At 34.0% G+C, this 15,014-nt stretch overlaps 2 protein-coding genes across 4 annotated transcripts in view; one reads left to right on the top strand and one right to left on the bottom strand.

The window, feature by feature from the left end:
• Window positions 1–204, bottom strand: part of Eaf2 (ELL associated factor 2) — a 42,721-nt gene extending 42,517 nt beyond the window's left edge. Inside the window, exon 1 of the mRNA XM_026394736.2 lies at window positions 45–204. Within this exon, the coding sequence (XP_026250521.1) occupies window positions 45–150 (106 nt within the window). The 5' untranslated portion in view covers window positions 151–204. The remainder of the gene's footprint in view (window positions 1–44) is intronic.
• Window positions 205–370: 166 nt separating this feature from the next.
• The window catches only part of Iqcb1 (IQ motif containing B1), a 49,797-nt gene continuing 35,153 nt past the window's right edge, over window positions 371–15,014 (top strand). The window contains exons 1-6 of one of the 3 annotated variants that reach the window (XM_026396164.2): window positions 371–459; window positions 918–1,000; window positions 4,103–4,214; window positions 4,417–4,579; window positions 6,658–6,787; window positions 14,144–14,237. In XM_026396164.2, coding sequence (XP_026251949.1) covers window positions 4,115–4,214; window positions 4,417–4,579; window positions 6,658–6,787; window positions 14,144–14,237 — 487 coding nt within the window. In that variant the 5' untranslated portion in view covers window positions 371–459; window positions 918–1,000; window positions 4,103–4,114. Of the gene's footprint in view, window positions 460–495; window positions 1,009–4,102; window positions 4,215–4,416; window positions 4,580–6,657; window positions 6,788–14,143; window positions 14,238–15,014 lie in introns of those variants that run through there. The other 2 variants (XM_026396153.2, XM_026396173.2) reach the window with 2 other exon arrangements.

The following is a 15,014-nucleotide window of genomic DNA, read 5'->3' as shown; positions in this document are numbered from 1 at the left end:
AAGAAGGAGGCGCCCCTTCTATCCCCCGGGCAGTCCCCACTCACAGCGTATAGTGTGGAAGGCGCAGCGTGGGTGCTTCTCGAAACTCTCGCCTAACTTGAGAACTCGCTCGTGACGGTCAATGCGCGAGAGTCCCGCTGGTCCATTCATCCTTTCCCACTGGCTCCGACTTCGCCTCCACAACCATCTGCCACCTCAGCCCAAAGCAGCAACACTAGCAGCCAGCCCCCAGCGCCACCACCCCAGACTCCGCCCCGCGCCCTTACGTGCACGTCTCTCCGGCCGCCCCTGGAGCTCTGATTGGCTGCCTAGTGACGGACGCCCCGCCCCTTGGCGCTTCTCTTCCCCCTCCCAGATCCCTTCCCGCGTAGCGACGCACGCCGCTTGGCAAGGGCCACCTCAGTGTGGTACGTGGGGGAACTAGGATCCCTTGGTGCAGGAACCCGAAACCGGGATGAGGTAACTGACCTGAGGTGGTGGCTGGGGACCGAGAGGGCCCTGGGATACCAGGATGTCCGGATGCCGGGCCTTTGGACCCAGTGAGCCTGCATGTAGGGCCTCTTAACGGGGGAATCGGCCAACCACGCCTTCTGTGGAGATCTTGGTGTGGAAACTGAGGCCTGAGGAGGGCGGTGTCTGGGTACTAGGCCTGGCGACTGGCCAAAGGACTGGTAGCGCCAAAGCTGAGTCTAGAATCTCGGGGAAAGGAGCCTTGGTGCTTGTGCGTGACTGGAAGCGACTCCGTTACCTCGGCAATCTTTTTGACCTTTTAATTACCGAGGACGTTCCCGGTGGTATTAAGACTGGAGGAAGGACGTGTAGGAAGGAAAACGAGGATTCGAAGTTAGAAACCGCAGGCGTTTAGGATCAGTTGTAACTGGATTGCAGTGGATTTCTTTCATTTATTTCCATCACAGTGGTTCATGGAGGCAGTAAAAGAGCACGACTAGGGAGAGGTGATTCCCAAAGGATCAAGACTGAAGCTCGAGCTGGTGTTCTGGTAACTGGGTAACAGTATTAATAATTGATCAATAATCGGCATTCTTTTTCTCCGTCAGTGTTCATGAATTTATTGTAAAGATGAGAAAAACGTACACAAATGTTTACAAATGATTGCTGTAACAAGTGGTTGATTTTCAGGACAGTTGTGTAATCCAACTATACTCCCTTACTTCTTTCTTAGGCATATTTGTCAATTTATTGTTCTATATGGGTAAGTGAATGTATCTCCCTCGGTCTGTGAACTAGGACTGTTTCATATGGTAGGTAAGTGCTCAGGTTTTAGAGCCAGGATCTCTGGGTTTGAATTCCAGCCTCATACTTAAAAGTGTGACTTTGTGCAAACCAAACTGTCCCAAAATATGCTTAAGGGTAAGGGATATGGCTCAGTGACACATTGCTTGCCAAGCACGTGCAAGGCGCTGGGTACCAGTGGCAGCATTGCAAAAGAAAAAAAAATTATAAGTATGCTTATCATTAAAATTAGGGGAAAAGAATACCTGTTTTTTGTGACCCTTGACATGATTAAATGAAAGCAATTGAACACTTCATAGCACATAGTAAGCTCTTCAAATGATTATTATTAAGCTCAGTTGTACTGTCATATTTTAAGACTATCATTTTTCGTTGCCTTCTTTTTTAAATTTTGGATTATTCTAGGAGGTAGGAATTGCTGTTAATTTTACTTTCAGATAAGAAAACTGGTTAAGAGAAGCTTACTTCTTTAATTATTGTCTGAATTCTTATCTATGTCATCTATTTAGCATTTCACATATTTTGTATGCTTAAGAAGTTTTACGTATATTTTTATGTATGTACACATAACACTTTTCTTTCCCAACCAGAATATTAGCAAGGAGTCTGCCCCATATGTGACATCATAAAAACTATGAATAGAAAATATATAAAAGAAAAAACTGACTAGTGAACATGAAATATGGCAGAGTCCCTCTAAAACTCATAGAAATGCAGTTTCAAACAAGACTATACTTTTTAAATAGAAATCTAACAGATTGGCAAGAGTGTAAAAGATAATATTAAAATATGTATTCCTACGATTCAGTCATCACCATCATAGGGAATTTGTCCTATGGGAATACTAGCATGATTTCATAAAGACTCACACATTGATATCCATTGCTTTGTTGCTTCTAATAATATACAGCCTAAATGACATCCAGTTAGCGCACTTAAATGTTTTTTGATGCACTCTTATAAAGGAAAGATAGCATAATGCAGCCATTGGAAAGAATGAGATAATTGTATATACTCCCTTAGAAAGTTTTGCACCTACTATGTGCTAGGAGTTGCTCCAGGCTTTCTTTTTCCTAGAACTCTTAGCAATTTTGAAATATTCTTTAAAAAATATTTGCAAAAGGCGCATATCCATATATGAAAAGCTTCTATTGAAGAATAAGACAAGCCAATAAAAAATGGTTAAGGGATATGAATAGAAAATGTATAAAAGAAAAAAATGACCAGTGAAATAAAATATGCCTGACCTCCCTAATATTCAAAGAAATGCAAATTAAAAGAGTATACCATTTGGATATGAAATTAAGTAAAATATTTTAATGATTTATATTTTTCCTAACAAGGGATGATTTTGATGCCTATATTATGGTCAACTTTTTTAAATAAAGGATAGACTGTAGTGCCAGTTCTGAATACTAGCTAAAAAAGTGAGCTAGAAGTAGGTTATTCAAGAATATATTTTGTGATTTTTACTCTTTTACAAGGGAGGGAATACAATGAACATTGTAATTAAAACCATAGGTTTTGCAATCAGACTAATCTGATATGTCTGATGCCACCATATATTGATGAAACCATGATAAGTTTCTCAACTTTCAAGTTTTACTTTCTTATTTGTAAAATGGAAATGATTACAAGGTCTATCTCAGAGTCCCATTGTGAAAATTAAATAAGATAATTCATTTAAAAGTACTTAACAGAGTGCTTATCTCATAGTAAATACTTAAATATGTTAATTTTTATTAAAAGTAAGGGAAAGCTAGGTATGGTGCTGCATGCCTGTATCTTAGCAATACAGAGATGTGAAGCTGAGGCAGGAGGATTGCAATTTCAAGGCCAACCTCAGCAATTTAACAAGGTCCTAAGCAATTTAATTATACCCATCTCAATATAAAAAAATAAAAGGTGTTAAAGTGCCCCTGGGTTTAATCCCCAATACATGAAAAAAAAGAGATACTTTTTATTAAATGATGACTTATGTTGAACTTCAAATACTTAAAAAGTTTTATATAAACAAATTTTAGTAACAATTTGAGATGTGAACTTCTAAAATTTTTAGGAGAATTGATTTTATTCACTATACTCTAGAAATAATTTTTGGTTTTCTTATAATTACACATTTCTGAATCTTAGTGTGATGTTTAACTCATGTCATGTTAAACATCTGTCGTGTGACACAGCCACAGTGATGGGATAGAGGAAATCACCATAGCCAAGCCAATACGTAGCATTCCCTGGGACTTCCAGAATTGTGAGCTAAATAAACCTCTTTTTTTTTATTAAGTATTGGAAAATGAAGTCTTGTAGATACCTTTCTGCTAGCATATATCAGAATTCCAGGACTCCAAGGAAATCAGGTGTTCAGCATAAACAACATTGTTTTTAGGAACAGTGAACTACTCTTTTCACACAATAGTAGTAACCCTTCTAATATCCACATTCAAGATGCCAGCCAAGGAATGACCTTGTAAGCAGACCTTTAAAACAGTAGCCTTATTAAGTCTGCAATATGAATTTTTACCGCAACACTCAGTTTTTCATGTGTAAATTCTACTCCAGAATTGTACATATCAGAGAGAGTGAATGTAAAGCTCCTAGCACAGTGAGAATGCAATACCAATACCTATTATAAATGTTACATGTAAGGTATAGGGATGTAGAACTCTTTTAGACGTACATTAATTAGAAAAACTAATTTCCTATAAAGGAAGAAATGAAAAAAACCCTGCATTTCTAAAACAAGGCAAGAAAAACTTTTTATTCATATTGATCTTAAATTTCATATATTATTTAGGGAATGAATTTTATGGCTTTTTGACCTTTATTTTCTGATTCTGTTAAAATACAGGTGATATGTGAAATGAAGCCAACAGGTACAGACCCAAGGATCTTATCTCTAGCTGCTGAGGTTGCAAAAAGTCCTGAACAGAATGTCCCTGTTATATTGTTGAAGTTAAAAGGTAAGAAAAAGACTTTGTGATTTTTAAATAAAATCAATTCTATCATTGGTTCAGTTTTGAATTGTGAAGAGAAACCTTAACACTATGATATGGCAATGATTTTTTTCCTTTATATTTTTAGTATTGTTCAACATATAAAAATATAAGTAGCCTTTGGATGTACTGAGCAAAAATAAGTATATCTTATTTTCTTTTTCCTTAGAAATAATAAACAACACACCTTTAGGAAGCTCAGAATTGAAGAAAATCAAACAAGATATATACTGTTATGACCTCATTCAATATTGCCTACTGGTCCTCGGTCAGGATTGTTCTCGAATCCAGGGTGGGTGGACTACAATTTCCCAGCTTACACAGATATTAAGGTAAAATGAATCAATAAGTCAGCTTGTTCTTAAGGAATTTAGTATTTTTATTGTGATTTACAACATTTACTTCTATTTTATTTATTTTCCTTATAGGAATTGGAATATCCTGTGATAGGTTTTTAATTATACTTTTAGACTATTATTTACTTACTCTATTTGGAATTTTCTAAAACTTCCCTGCTAAACTTCAATAAATGATGATCATTTATTATGCTTATTACTAAATCACAAGTGGCTGATCTGCTCTTTACTGACTCAGGAATATTTGAAGAAATGAAGAAATTAAGAACCTACATCTGTACTTGAGAAACTTAAAATAGAGATTGGGTGGCAGTCATGTAAATGTATGTCACAAGTAGAATGAAATTGGTGCCAAAATGAAAGTGCTTGAGCAGAGTAGTATAGGAGAACAGATATAAAAACTATTCATTTCACTTTGTATTTATTTTGGAGCCTAACTTTCTAAACTGCTTACTTTATTAGATAAAGTATTTATTTAGATAAAGGCCAAATTCAAACTATACAGTTGAAAATTTTAATAAATGTATACAATACTCTCTTATTCTTTAGTTTTTGAGTTTAATGATTTTCTTAAGTAATCTTTAATTACTTTATGTTTTGATAAAATATGCTTGCTCCTCACAGTACTGACTGAACATAATTATATATACTAATGCTCTCTATCAAAAGTATATACTCTTAAGTAATTAAACTAAAGGGAAAATAAAAACTGTTGCAGTATATGAACATTTGCCAGTTAGGTGTATAGTGGGCTCAATATGTAGTTTTTATTGCTTGTTATTGTACATTTTGTTGGAAAGACTCAAACAGTAGTACTCATTCATTAGCCTACAACCCTTGATTTGGGGACTCTTTGGTATTAGTCTACTCCATAGGTACTTTTTTGACTTCTGAGTGTTGAATTCATATCCAAAGAGTGTCTTTTATGTGAAGGTTGAAGAAGATTCATTTCTTTTTTTTTTTTTAATTTTTATTATTGGTTGTTCAAAACATTACATAGTTCTTGACATATCATATTTCATACATTTGATACAAGTGGGTTATGAACTCCCATTTTTACCCCGTATACAGATTGCAGAATCACATCGGTTACACATCCACTGTTTTACATATTGCCATACTAGTGTCTGTTGTATTCTGTTGCCTTTCCTATCCTCTACTATCCCCCCTCCCCTCCCCTCCCCTCCCCTCCCCTCCCATCTTCTCTCTCTACTCCATCTACTGTAATTCATTTCTCCCCCTTGTTTTTTTTTTCCCTTTCCCCTCACTTCCTCTTATATGTAATTTTGTATAACAATGAGGGTCTCCTTCCATTTCCATGCAATTTCCCTTCTCTCTCCCTTTCCCTCCCACCTCTCGTCCCTGTTTAATGGTAATCTTCTTCTCATGCTCTTCCTCCTTGCTCTGTTCTTAGTTGTTCTCCTTATATCAGAAAAGACATTTGGCATTAAAGATTCATTTCTTCTAAATGACTTTTTGTCCTCTAATGTATATTGTAAAGTGTTCCTCCTAGAGTTGGGGTTTTGCTTGTTTTTCCTTCTAATATAGGAAATATGCATGCAGATAATTTTCAGGTCTTAGAGAAGTTGATCTGTTGGAAAGCAGAACTGATGTAAAAGAGTATTTTATTTCCTTATCTGTCCCTCAAAAATTAATCCCATCCTGAGTATGGTATTTTTCAGCTGTTGGATGTCTGAAATGCTTCACTTAACAGAAATTTTATTCATGAATTAAGATATTTTATGACTTTTAGAGTGATTGAGCCCAGTTCACTGAAAACTCAGCTCATGTCTTTTTATTGTGAGCCGAGTATCTTTGATTTCCTGAATGGCTGACATGTTCTTTTTTAAGATCTATGAATCCTGGACCTAAATACAAACAAGATCCATACTACACTATGCTTTTTATAGAAAGTTATTAGACTAGTTTTACAACAAGTTTTTTATTGACTTGGCAACAAAAGCAGGATATTCATTAATGTACAATGTCTAAAAAAGTTAGAGCATTCAGCTGATGTTTATGATTAACACAAATAATTTACATTCTTCTTTAAGCCATTGCTGTGTAGGCTTAGATCCAGGAGAAGATGCAGAGGAATTTTACAAGGAATTACTTCCATCAGCAGCAGAAAATTTTCTAATTTTGGGGAGACGATTGCAAACATGTTTCATCAATGCAGCTAAGGTGTGTGTTTAAGTGTTTTGTGTTTATAGCCAATTCATTTTAATTCCTGAGAATATGTCCTATTTTATTTTTCAAATGTGCAATATTTGGCTGAAAGTACAATTAGTATAGAAGATTTAACATTCTAAAAATCACAATTAAAAAATTATCTCTACTTTTGACTTTTTTTTATATGCTAGCTAAAGCAGACTGTATTTTTTTTCAAAGAATCTGCCTTACTACTCAATTTTGTGCTTCACCCATAGTCACTTATGTCCATAACATCTTCCTAAAACATACTTTCTACTTCAATTATCTTGTTATTCCACTCTGTATATGGAAAAAAAGTTTGTTCTCTAGGCCTAGAACTTTTCTCAGTAGCTACAATGGTGAAAAATAATGAAAATGATCTTTCACATCTCTAATCAAGAGATTAGAGATATTTTCAGTTTAATAAGTATTTCTTTTGTACATTGTGCTAGATGCTACATAAACTCTTCTTTGATCCATATATTTAGAAGTATATTGCCCAATTCCAAATATTTGAAGATTTTCTGGATACTTTACTGGTACCAATTTTAAATATAAATTTTATTGTGGTCAGATAACATTATGTCATTTTAATTCCTTGAATTATTTTCAGAGTTGTTTTATAGCCCTCTATATGCTTCATATTGGTTTGTTTTTCCTTTTTGCACTTCAAAGATTTTTTAACATTGTCTTTTACTCTTATTTCTGTTATAAATTTAGCCTTTGTTTATTTTCATTCTCCTTTATATAATATAGCCTTTTTATTTGTGGCTGCTTTTCAGACATTCCTATTTTCTTTGGTTTTCAGCAGTTTTTCTTTGATGAACATTAGTGTGGATTTCTTTATATTTATCTTGCTTGGGGCTTACTGAACTTCATATATTTGAGTTTATGTATTTATTCACATTAAGAAAATTGCCACTGTTTTTTCAAATAGTTTTTTTCCTGCCCCATTCTCATTTTTTTCACTTGGGTATTCCAGATTGCTAAGGGTCTATTCATCTTGTTATTATTGTTTACTTCAGGTTGGATCATTTCTGTTGCAGTTCACTGAGCCCTTTCTTCTGAGATGTCTAATCTGATAATATTCCTGTCTAGTGAATTTTTTATTTCATGTATTATATTGTTTAGTTCTGTGATTTCCATTTTTCTGTTTTAGAGTTTTCATAATGGATGAGATTCTCTGTTTCTTCACCTATTACTCCCATATTTTCTTAAAGATTCTTTACCATATTTTTTATAATAAGTTCTTATTTACAAATCTAGTTCATTTGAGAGTCTTTCTATTAACTGTATTTTCTCTTTACACTGGTTCAAATTTTTCTGCTTCTCATGTCTAATTTTTTGTTTTATAATGATGGACACTGTGACTGATACATTCTTGAAATGCTGTTTTCCTGTGAAAGTTGTTGAGAGCAACTAAATTCTGGCAGATTGGTTGAGTTTATAGAGCATTGGCTTTAGCTTTTCTCAGGATACATTTACTCTAGTTTTGTAGTTAGAGTATTGCCTTTAGTCCTGATTTATAATTCTTACTTCTTAGATGTGGTCCTTTAGTTTAAAAGTTGTTAATTCAGATTGTCTAACTAGGAAGAACTTAAACTCCAAATTTTTTGTGCCTAACACTGGGTGGATGATGAAATTGCTGCTAATTTCTTTCAAACTTCCCCGGGACTCCTTGGAGTCTCTTCATGCACATTATAGAAATCAAGAATTTATTGGAAATGTATAAATAGATTTTAGAACTCCTTGCTTTGTGGCTTACTTCCTTCAGAGATATTCTGGCAGCCCCAAACTCCAACTTCTGATTCTTCAGCCTATTTAGACTGTAGTTGTTTTTGTTTTTTTAATTGACATATAAAAATTTACATATTTATGAGGTGCCTGTGATGTTTTATTACACATATTCATTGCATAATATTTAAATCAGAGTATTCATATTTAACTACTCAAAACATTCATTATTTCTTTTTTAATACTTATTTTTTAGTTTTAGGTGGACACAATATAGTTAATTGATATTTATGAGGTGCTGAGGATCAAACTCAGTGCCTTATGCGTGCTAGGTGAGCACTCTACCACTGAGCCACAACCCCAACCCCACACTATTTCTTTACAATGAAAACATTCAAAATTAAGTCTTACAACTTTTTGCATACATAGGACATTATCATTACCTATAATCACCATATTGTGCCATAGAACACTAGAACTTATTTCTCTTATCTAAATACAACAACTTTTTCCCATTTCTCCCCTCTCCCTACTCTTCCCAGATTCTAGCAACCACTATTCTACTCATCTTCTCTGAGGTTTTGTTTGTTTGTTTGTTAAGATCCCACATTTGAGCAAGATTCCATATAAGTTAAGATCATGTGGTGTTTGTCTTTCTGTGCCAGGCTTACTTTGTCTAACATGATGAAATTGACTTCTATTCATATTGTTACAAGTGATAGAATTTTATCCTTTATGACCAAATAGTATTCCATTATATATATGGGCCACATTTTTATATTCATTCATCAGGTTTTTTGTCTTTGTTTCTTGGTACTGGGGATTGAATTACAGGCACCTTACCTTTGAACTACATCCCAGCCCTTTTTTGTTTTGTTGGTTTATTTGTTGAGACAAGGTCATGCTAAGTTGGTGAGGCTTGGCTTTAAACTTGTGCTTCTCCTCCCATAGCCTCCCAAGTTGCTGGGGTTACTTCATGCTCATTGCACCAAGTTACTCATTCATTCAACAGTTGATAGACTCATGAATAGTGCTGCAGTGAATTATGGGAATACTGATTTCTGTTTGGCTTCTTGATTTCATTTCCTTTGTATATATACACCTATTAGTGGGATTATTGGATCATATGTTAGTTGTATTTTTGATTTTTTGAAGAACCTCCATACTCTTTCCCATAATGGTTGTACTAATTTACATTCCCACCCACAATGTTTAAGGGTTCCCTTTTTACCACATTCTTGCCAACACTTTAAATCTTTTGGATAATAGTCATTGTAACTAGAGCCAGGTGAAAAGTCATTGTGGTTTTGATTGGCATTTCCCTGATGATTAGTGATGTTGAGCATTATTTCATATATTTCAGGTTGGCCACTTGGGTATCTTCTTTTAAGAAATAACCTTTTAGTCTACTGCTCATTTTATAATCAGTTTTTGTTTGGTTGGTTGGTTGGTTTTGTTTTGTTTGCCATTAAGAAGTTCAAGTTCCTTATATATTCTTAACCCCTTATCATATATATAGTTTGCAAATATTTTATCCCATTTTTAGTTTTATGTAATCCTGTTTGTCAGTTTTTGCTTGTAATTCCTATGCTTTTAGAGCCTTAGCCAAAGAATGTTTGCCCATTCCTGTGTCCTAAAGCTTTTCCCCCATATTGTCTTCTAGAAGTTTCAGTTTCAGAAGTTAACATTTGTCTTTTATATTCATTTCAAGATAATTTTGTATATGATGAGTTACAAGGTGTCTCAATTCTTCTGCATGTAGATACTCAGTTTTCCCAGCACCATTTATCTCCAGTGTGTGACACCTTTGTTTTAAATCAGTTGAGTATGGATTTATTCTGGGATACTTATTCTGTTCTATTGGTCTATTATACCTATTCCCTGCTGCTTTGGTTACTGTAATCTTATATATTTTGAGGTGAGTTTTGTTCATTTTTACTCATGATTCCTTTGGTTATTTGAGGTTGTTTGTTTGTGTGTGTGTGTGTGTGTGTGTGTGTGTGTGGTTCCATGTGAATTTTAAGATTTTTTTTTTTTTAGTTCTGTGAAAAATGGCATTGTTAGATTATAGCTTCTTGTTTGAACTCCTTTCCTTGTGATTTGTTAGAGGTCATCTCCCTGTGTTACTCAAACACTGGCAAGTACTCTCGACAGAAAAGCCGGAAGTATTAGGGATCTCCTGAAAAACAGAACCAAAAGGAGCTAACTCTCTCTCTCTCTCTTTCCTCCCAACCTCCTTCCCTCTCTTCCTGGAGGGTGGGGAAGCAGGGGCAGTGGGAATTGGCAACTGGGAAAGCTGACAAGTCCCAGGATCTACAGTTGGGTGGTGGCATAGTTCCAGTCTTAGTCTAAAAGACTGAGAACCAGTAGAGCTGATGGCATAGTACCAGTCTAAAGGCCAACAGGCTCAGACTCAGGAAAAAAACGGTGTTTCACTTTGAGTCTAGCCAGGTCAAAGGCTGCCAGGCAAGAGGAATTTCCTGTTGTTTGAAGGAGAATCAGCTTTTTTGTTCTTTTCAGGCCCTGAACTGATTGGATGAAGCCCACCAATATTAGGCAAAACAGTTGTCTTTACTCAATCTAAAACATTAAATATTAATATTAAACCTATCCAAAAATACTCTTGTAGACACACCCAGAATAGTGTTTGGTGAAATATCTGGGCACCCCCATGACCCAGTGAAGTTGAAACATAAAATTAACCATCACACAAGATAAATTTGTATCTCAGCCAATACATTTTCTTTCAGGGTCACATCTACATGGTTTTGTCTATTCTTTAGGATCTTCAGATAATTGCTTTTTACATTTTTTTCCATAATTTGTCATTTTGATCAACAAAAGGTTGGTTAGCAAATTATGGTCTGTAAGACAAATCCACTCTGTTTTTGTAAAATAAACTATTGGAACACAACTCCATCTATTTGTTTATATATTATCCATGGGTGCTTTCATTCTACAACAGTAAATTTTAGTTGTTAGAGAATGTAACACCTAAAATATTATCTGGCCTATAACTAATAGAAAAGTAAAATTTATAAAGAGAAAGAGAAGGAATAACAAATGTGAACAAGAATGTTTAGAAAAAAAGCTTGAGGAACCAGTGGTACTTGATCAATATATCTCAAAAGAATGGATAAGTTTTGGAAGTATGAGGCAGGGGAAAGGGACAAGACCAAAAAAGAAAAAAATAAGTAAGTATGGCATATTTGAATTCCTATTCAGATACTTACCAGACTTAAATTTATTACTCCAATCTTTCCATAAGGTTTAAAAGTAAAGTAAGGTTGGACAAGATTGCAAAGGGCATAGGATTTCAGAGAGAAGAGTTTGAACTTGAATGTACAAATATTAGAAAAGGCTTTTTAGAAGGCATGAGTGTGCTAATAAGAAAACATTTCTAGATTATTTCAGTAAGTTAGAGCTAAGGTAATAATGCCTTGATTCTTTGGACAAAGAGAATTAAATGAGATTATGAAAGAAACATTGAAAGAATATAAAAGATAAAATATCAGACACTGGTTTTAAATGGATAGTGTATATCATTGTAGAGCTAAATTAAGCTGACCTCAAGGGTTTAAGGCCTCATAGATGTTTAACAGAATTAGGAAACTAGAAACTTCATGAAAAAAACAACATAATTGCTTTGAAGTCAGTTGAATTTTCAAATGGATATGTCCAAGTTAAATATATGGAATCAAGGTTTGATATAAAGGACATGTCAGTACTACATCTGTAGTTTGGGAAAGCCTCATAGATGAGTGCTAGTTAAAACTTGGAAGAAGAGAGTAATAGAGAATGAGCTTTCTTAGAGAGACAATTTAGAGTTAATATCCAGTAACCATGTCCAGAGCCTTAGAGATGTCTGAGATAGATGTGGTTTATTTGTGCAAAGTGAGAAACTGTGGCTCCGTGTGCTGGATAGGTAGAGAAAATCGCAAAATCTTAAGAAAGCCATATTTAATTTTTTCATATATTTGTCACCTTAAAGATATGATTTTTTAGGTGCTTTGCCTGCAATTTTAAAAATTTAAGTGGCAATATCTATTTTTATGGCTTCATGGTCTATTTCTGCATGGTCCAATATGGTAGCCATGAACCCTCTATTAATTCAGCATGTAATATACCTTTGTTGAGGAACTGAGTTTTTTGTTTTATGTTATTTCAATTATTTTGAATTTTAAAAGTTGTGATTAATTAGTAAACTTAGGTTTGAAACAGCGTGAAAGGGTATCTCTACTTTTTCCAGTTGTTAGATTTTTAAAATTCTAAGTACACATTAATTATTTCTAATGAGAATTTAGCATCCAGAGTGAGTGGTCTAGAAATGTAGCTGTACTACCCTTCGTGACTGACAACACTTAAGAATTACCATGCCTTTTCTGATGTATCTTTGGGTGAAAATGGCAAAGGCAATTTATGGAACCAAAGTGATTCTTAGATCTAATATAACATTTCTTTTGTTTTAGTGTTTTTTTAAGAAGGTAGGTTTGTTGTTTGTTAACACATGCCTGTTTGCTGAGCACTTAACTTTGTCCTAGAATAATGGGAAGAAAATACTTAGCATTATTACAGAGAATAATCATAGCTATCATAAATTTTTATTCTTGTCCTCACTTTTTTGCTACAGAACATTCAGAATATGTTTAAGTTAATGTCCTTTATAACACTTTTCTTTAAAGTTAGGTAGCCAAGTCATAGTAGCACACACCTGTTAATCCCAGCTAATTGGGACACTGAGGCAGGAAGATCACAAGTTCAAAGCCAACCTGTAGCTCAGTAGTAAAAAATCCATGGGGGATGGGGAAAAATATTCCAATGCATTCTGTCTGCAGGGATTTAAGGAACATCCACTGTATGAGACTCTGGGGTTAACCCCAGTACTACAAAAAAAAAAAAAAAATTACATGGCCAGTAAATGACAGAAATTTCCAGTGGAATCAGTGTTTCTTATTTTCCACTGTAAAACACTTAATTAAACTAATATTTCACCTTACTTTCCAGAAAGGAAAAACAAAAACAAAAAAATCATCATTTGTTTATTGAATAAATATTGATTGAACATTTACTATGTTTCAGAACATTGAGTTATAATAGGGAGCTAAATGGCTTGATCTCCGCCCTCATTAAAACTGGAACTGAAAAGTACTATTAAAAAAAGCATTATATACTGACACCTACATTTGCATATTGAGGTGGTTTTCAAACCTGGCCACATAACCACCAACTCTTCTACCTAACTGTAAAAGATACAGATGTCCAGACTTTGTCTTTAGAGAAAATATATTTGGGCTAAAGCCTGTGCAAAGGTGTATTTTTAAAACTTCACACATAATTCTGATGCATAGCAAGTGTTGAAAAATGCTAGTGTATCAACTTGTACTTTTGTACTACTTATTTTATTTTATCTGGATAACAGCCATTTATAGAAGGTAGAGTAAGTATTAACATACTATAACCACAAGTTTTACAGTTAAGAAACTAAAAGGACTACAAAACCATGTAGTTCTTAGATCCAGAAACTGAGTCTTCTAACACCCCAAAGAAGTCTTTTTCTGTGTGTGTGTGAAAGTAATTACAGAAATGTCAATTGGATTTGTCTTTTGTGTAAAGGGTGAAGAAAAAGATGAAATACTGCACTTTTTCCAAACTGTGACTGATTCTCTGTTCTGGCTATTAGGTGGCCATGTTCAACTCATACAGAATGGTAAGAGAAAAGATTTTAATGTAACTGACAATAATTGTAGAGTTAATTGCTAACAGTTTGATCTTTTCTAAAAATAAACGCCTTGTATACTATACAGATAACCATAGTGAAGTGACATCATGTTGAAATAATCCCATAATTAAAAAGTCATTTGGATATTCCAGCTTTAAATAGTCCACATTGACAATGTGAATATTATACTCAAGGTAATATTGCTAAAATACAACTTTCTCCTTAGCTTTTTTCTGTTTCGCAAATCTGACATAAGAATTAATAGAAGTTTAATCTTGGAAAAATAATTTGTTTTAAAGATTACTGTTACTGTTTTAGATATGCTATAAGACAAATTCCTATGTACATAGTAGATATGATTTAACTCATATCCTAAGTGAGAATAAACTTATATAATGACATTTTACTGAACTTAAAAGTCATATATTTCTGCTTACATTGAGAAATATAAATATGGGTTAATTTTATGTTGTTTGTAAGATTAAGAAAATATTTCTTGGTGATAATTATAGCACAGTTCTTATTCTTGAAAAATTTCATTTAACATAAATGTGACACCATAAGAACATTGTTTTTTCATTGTTTTGTTTTGTTTTAGGAAATAATACTTAAACTGAAATCTTCTTTTAATTCAGCTTTTTTCCTTCAGAATATAATAGACATTGAGTCAGATAGTTCTATAAGTATTGTGAAGAAAAACATAATCCCATTCTATTTCCCAAAGGCATCTACTTTGATAATGTTTTATACTTTGGATAGTTATAT

This window comes from Urocitellus parryii, chromosome 2 (genome assembly GCF_045843805.1).
Source record: "Urocitellus parryii isolate mUroPar1 chromosome 2, mUroPar1.hap1, whole genome shotgun sequence".
NCBI classification, from domain to species: domain Eukaryota; kingdom Metazoa; phylum Chordata; class Mammalia; order Rodentia; family Sciuridae; genus Urocitellus; species Urocitellus parryii.
Note: the sequence above shows the minus strand (reverse complement) of the source record. Positions and strands in the feature narration are given on the sequence as shown.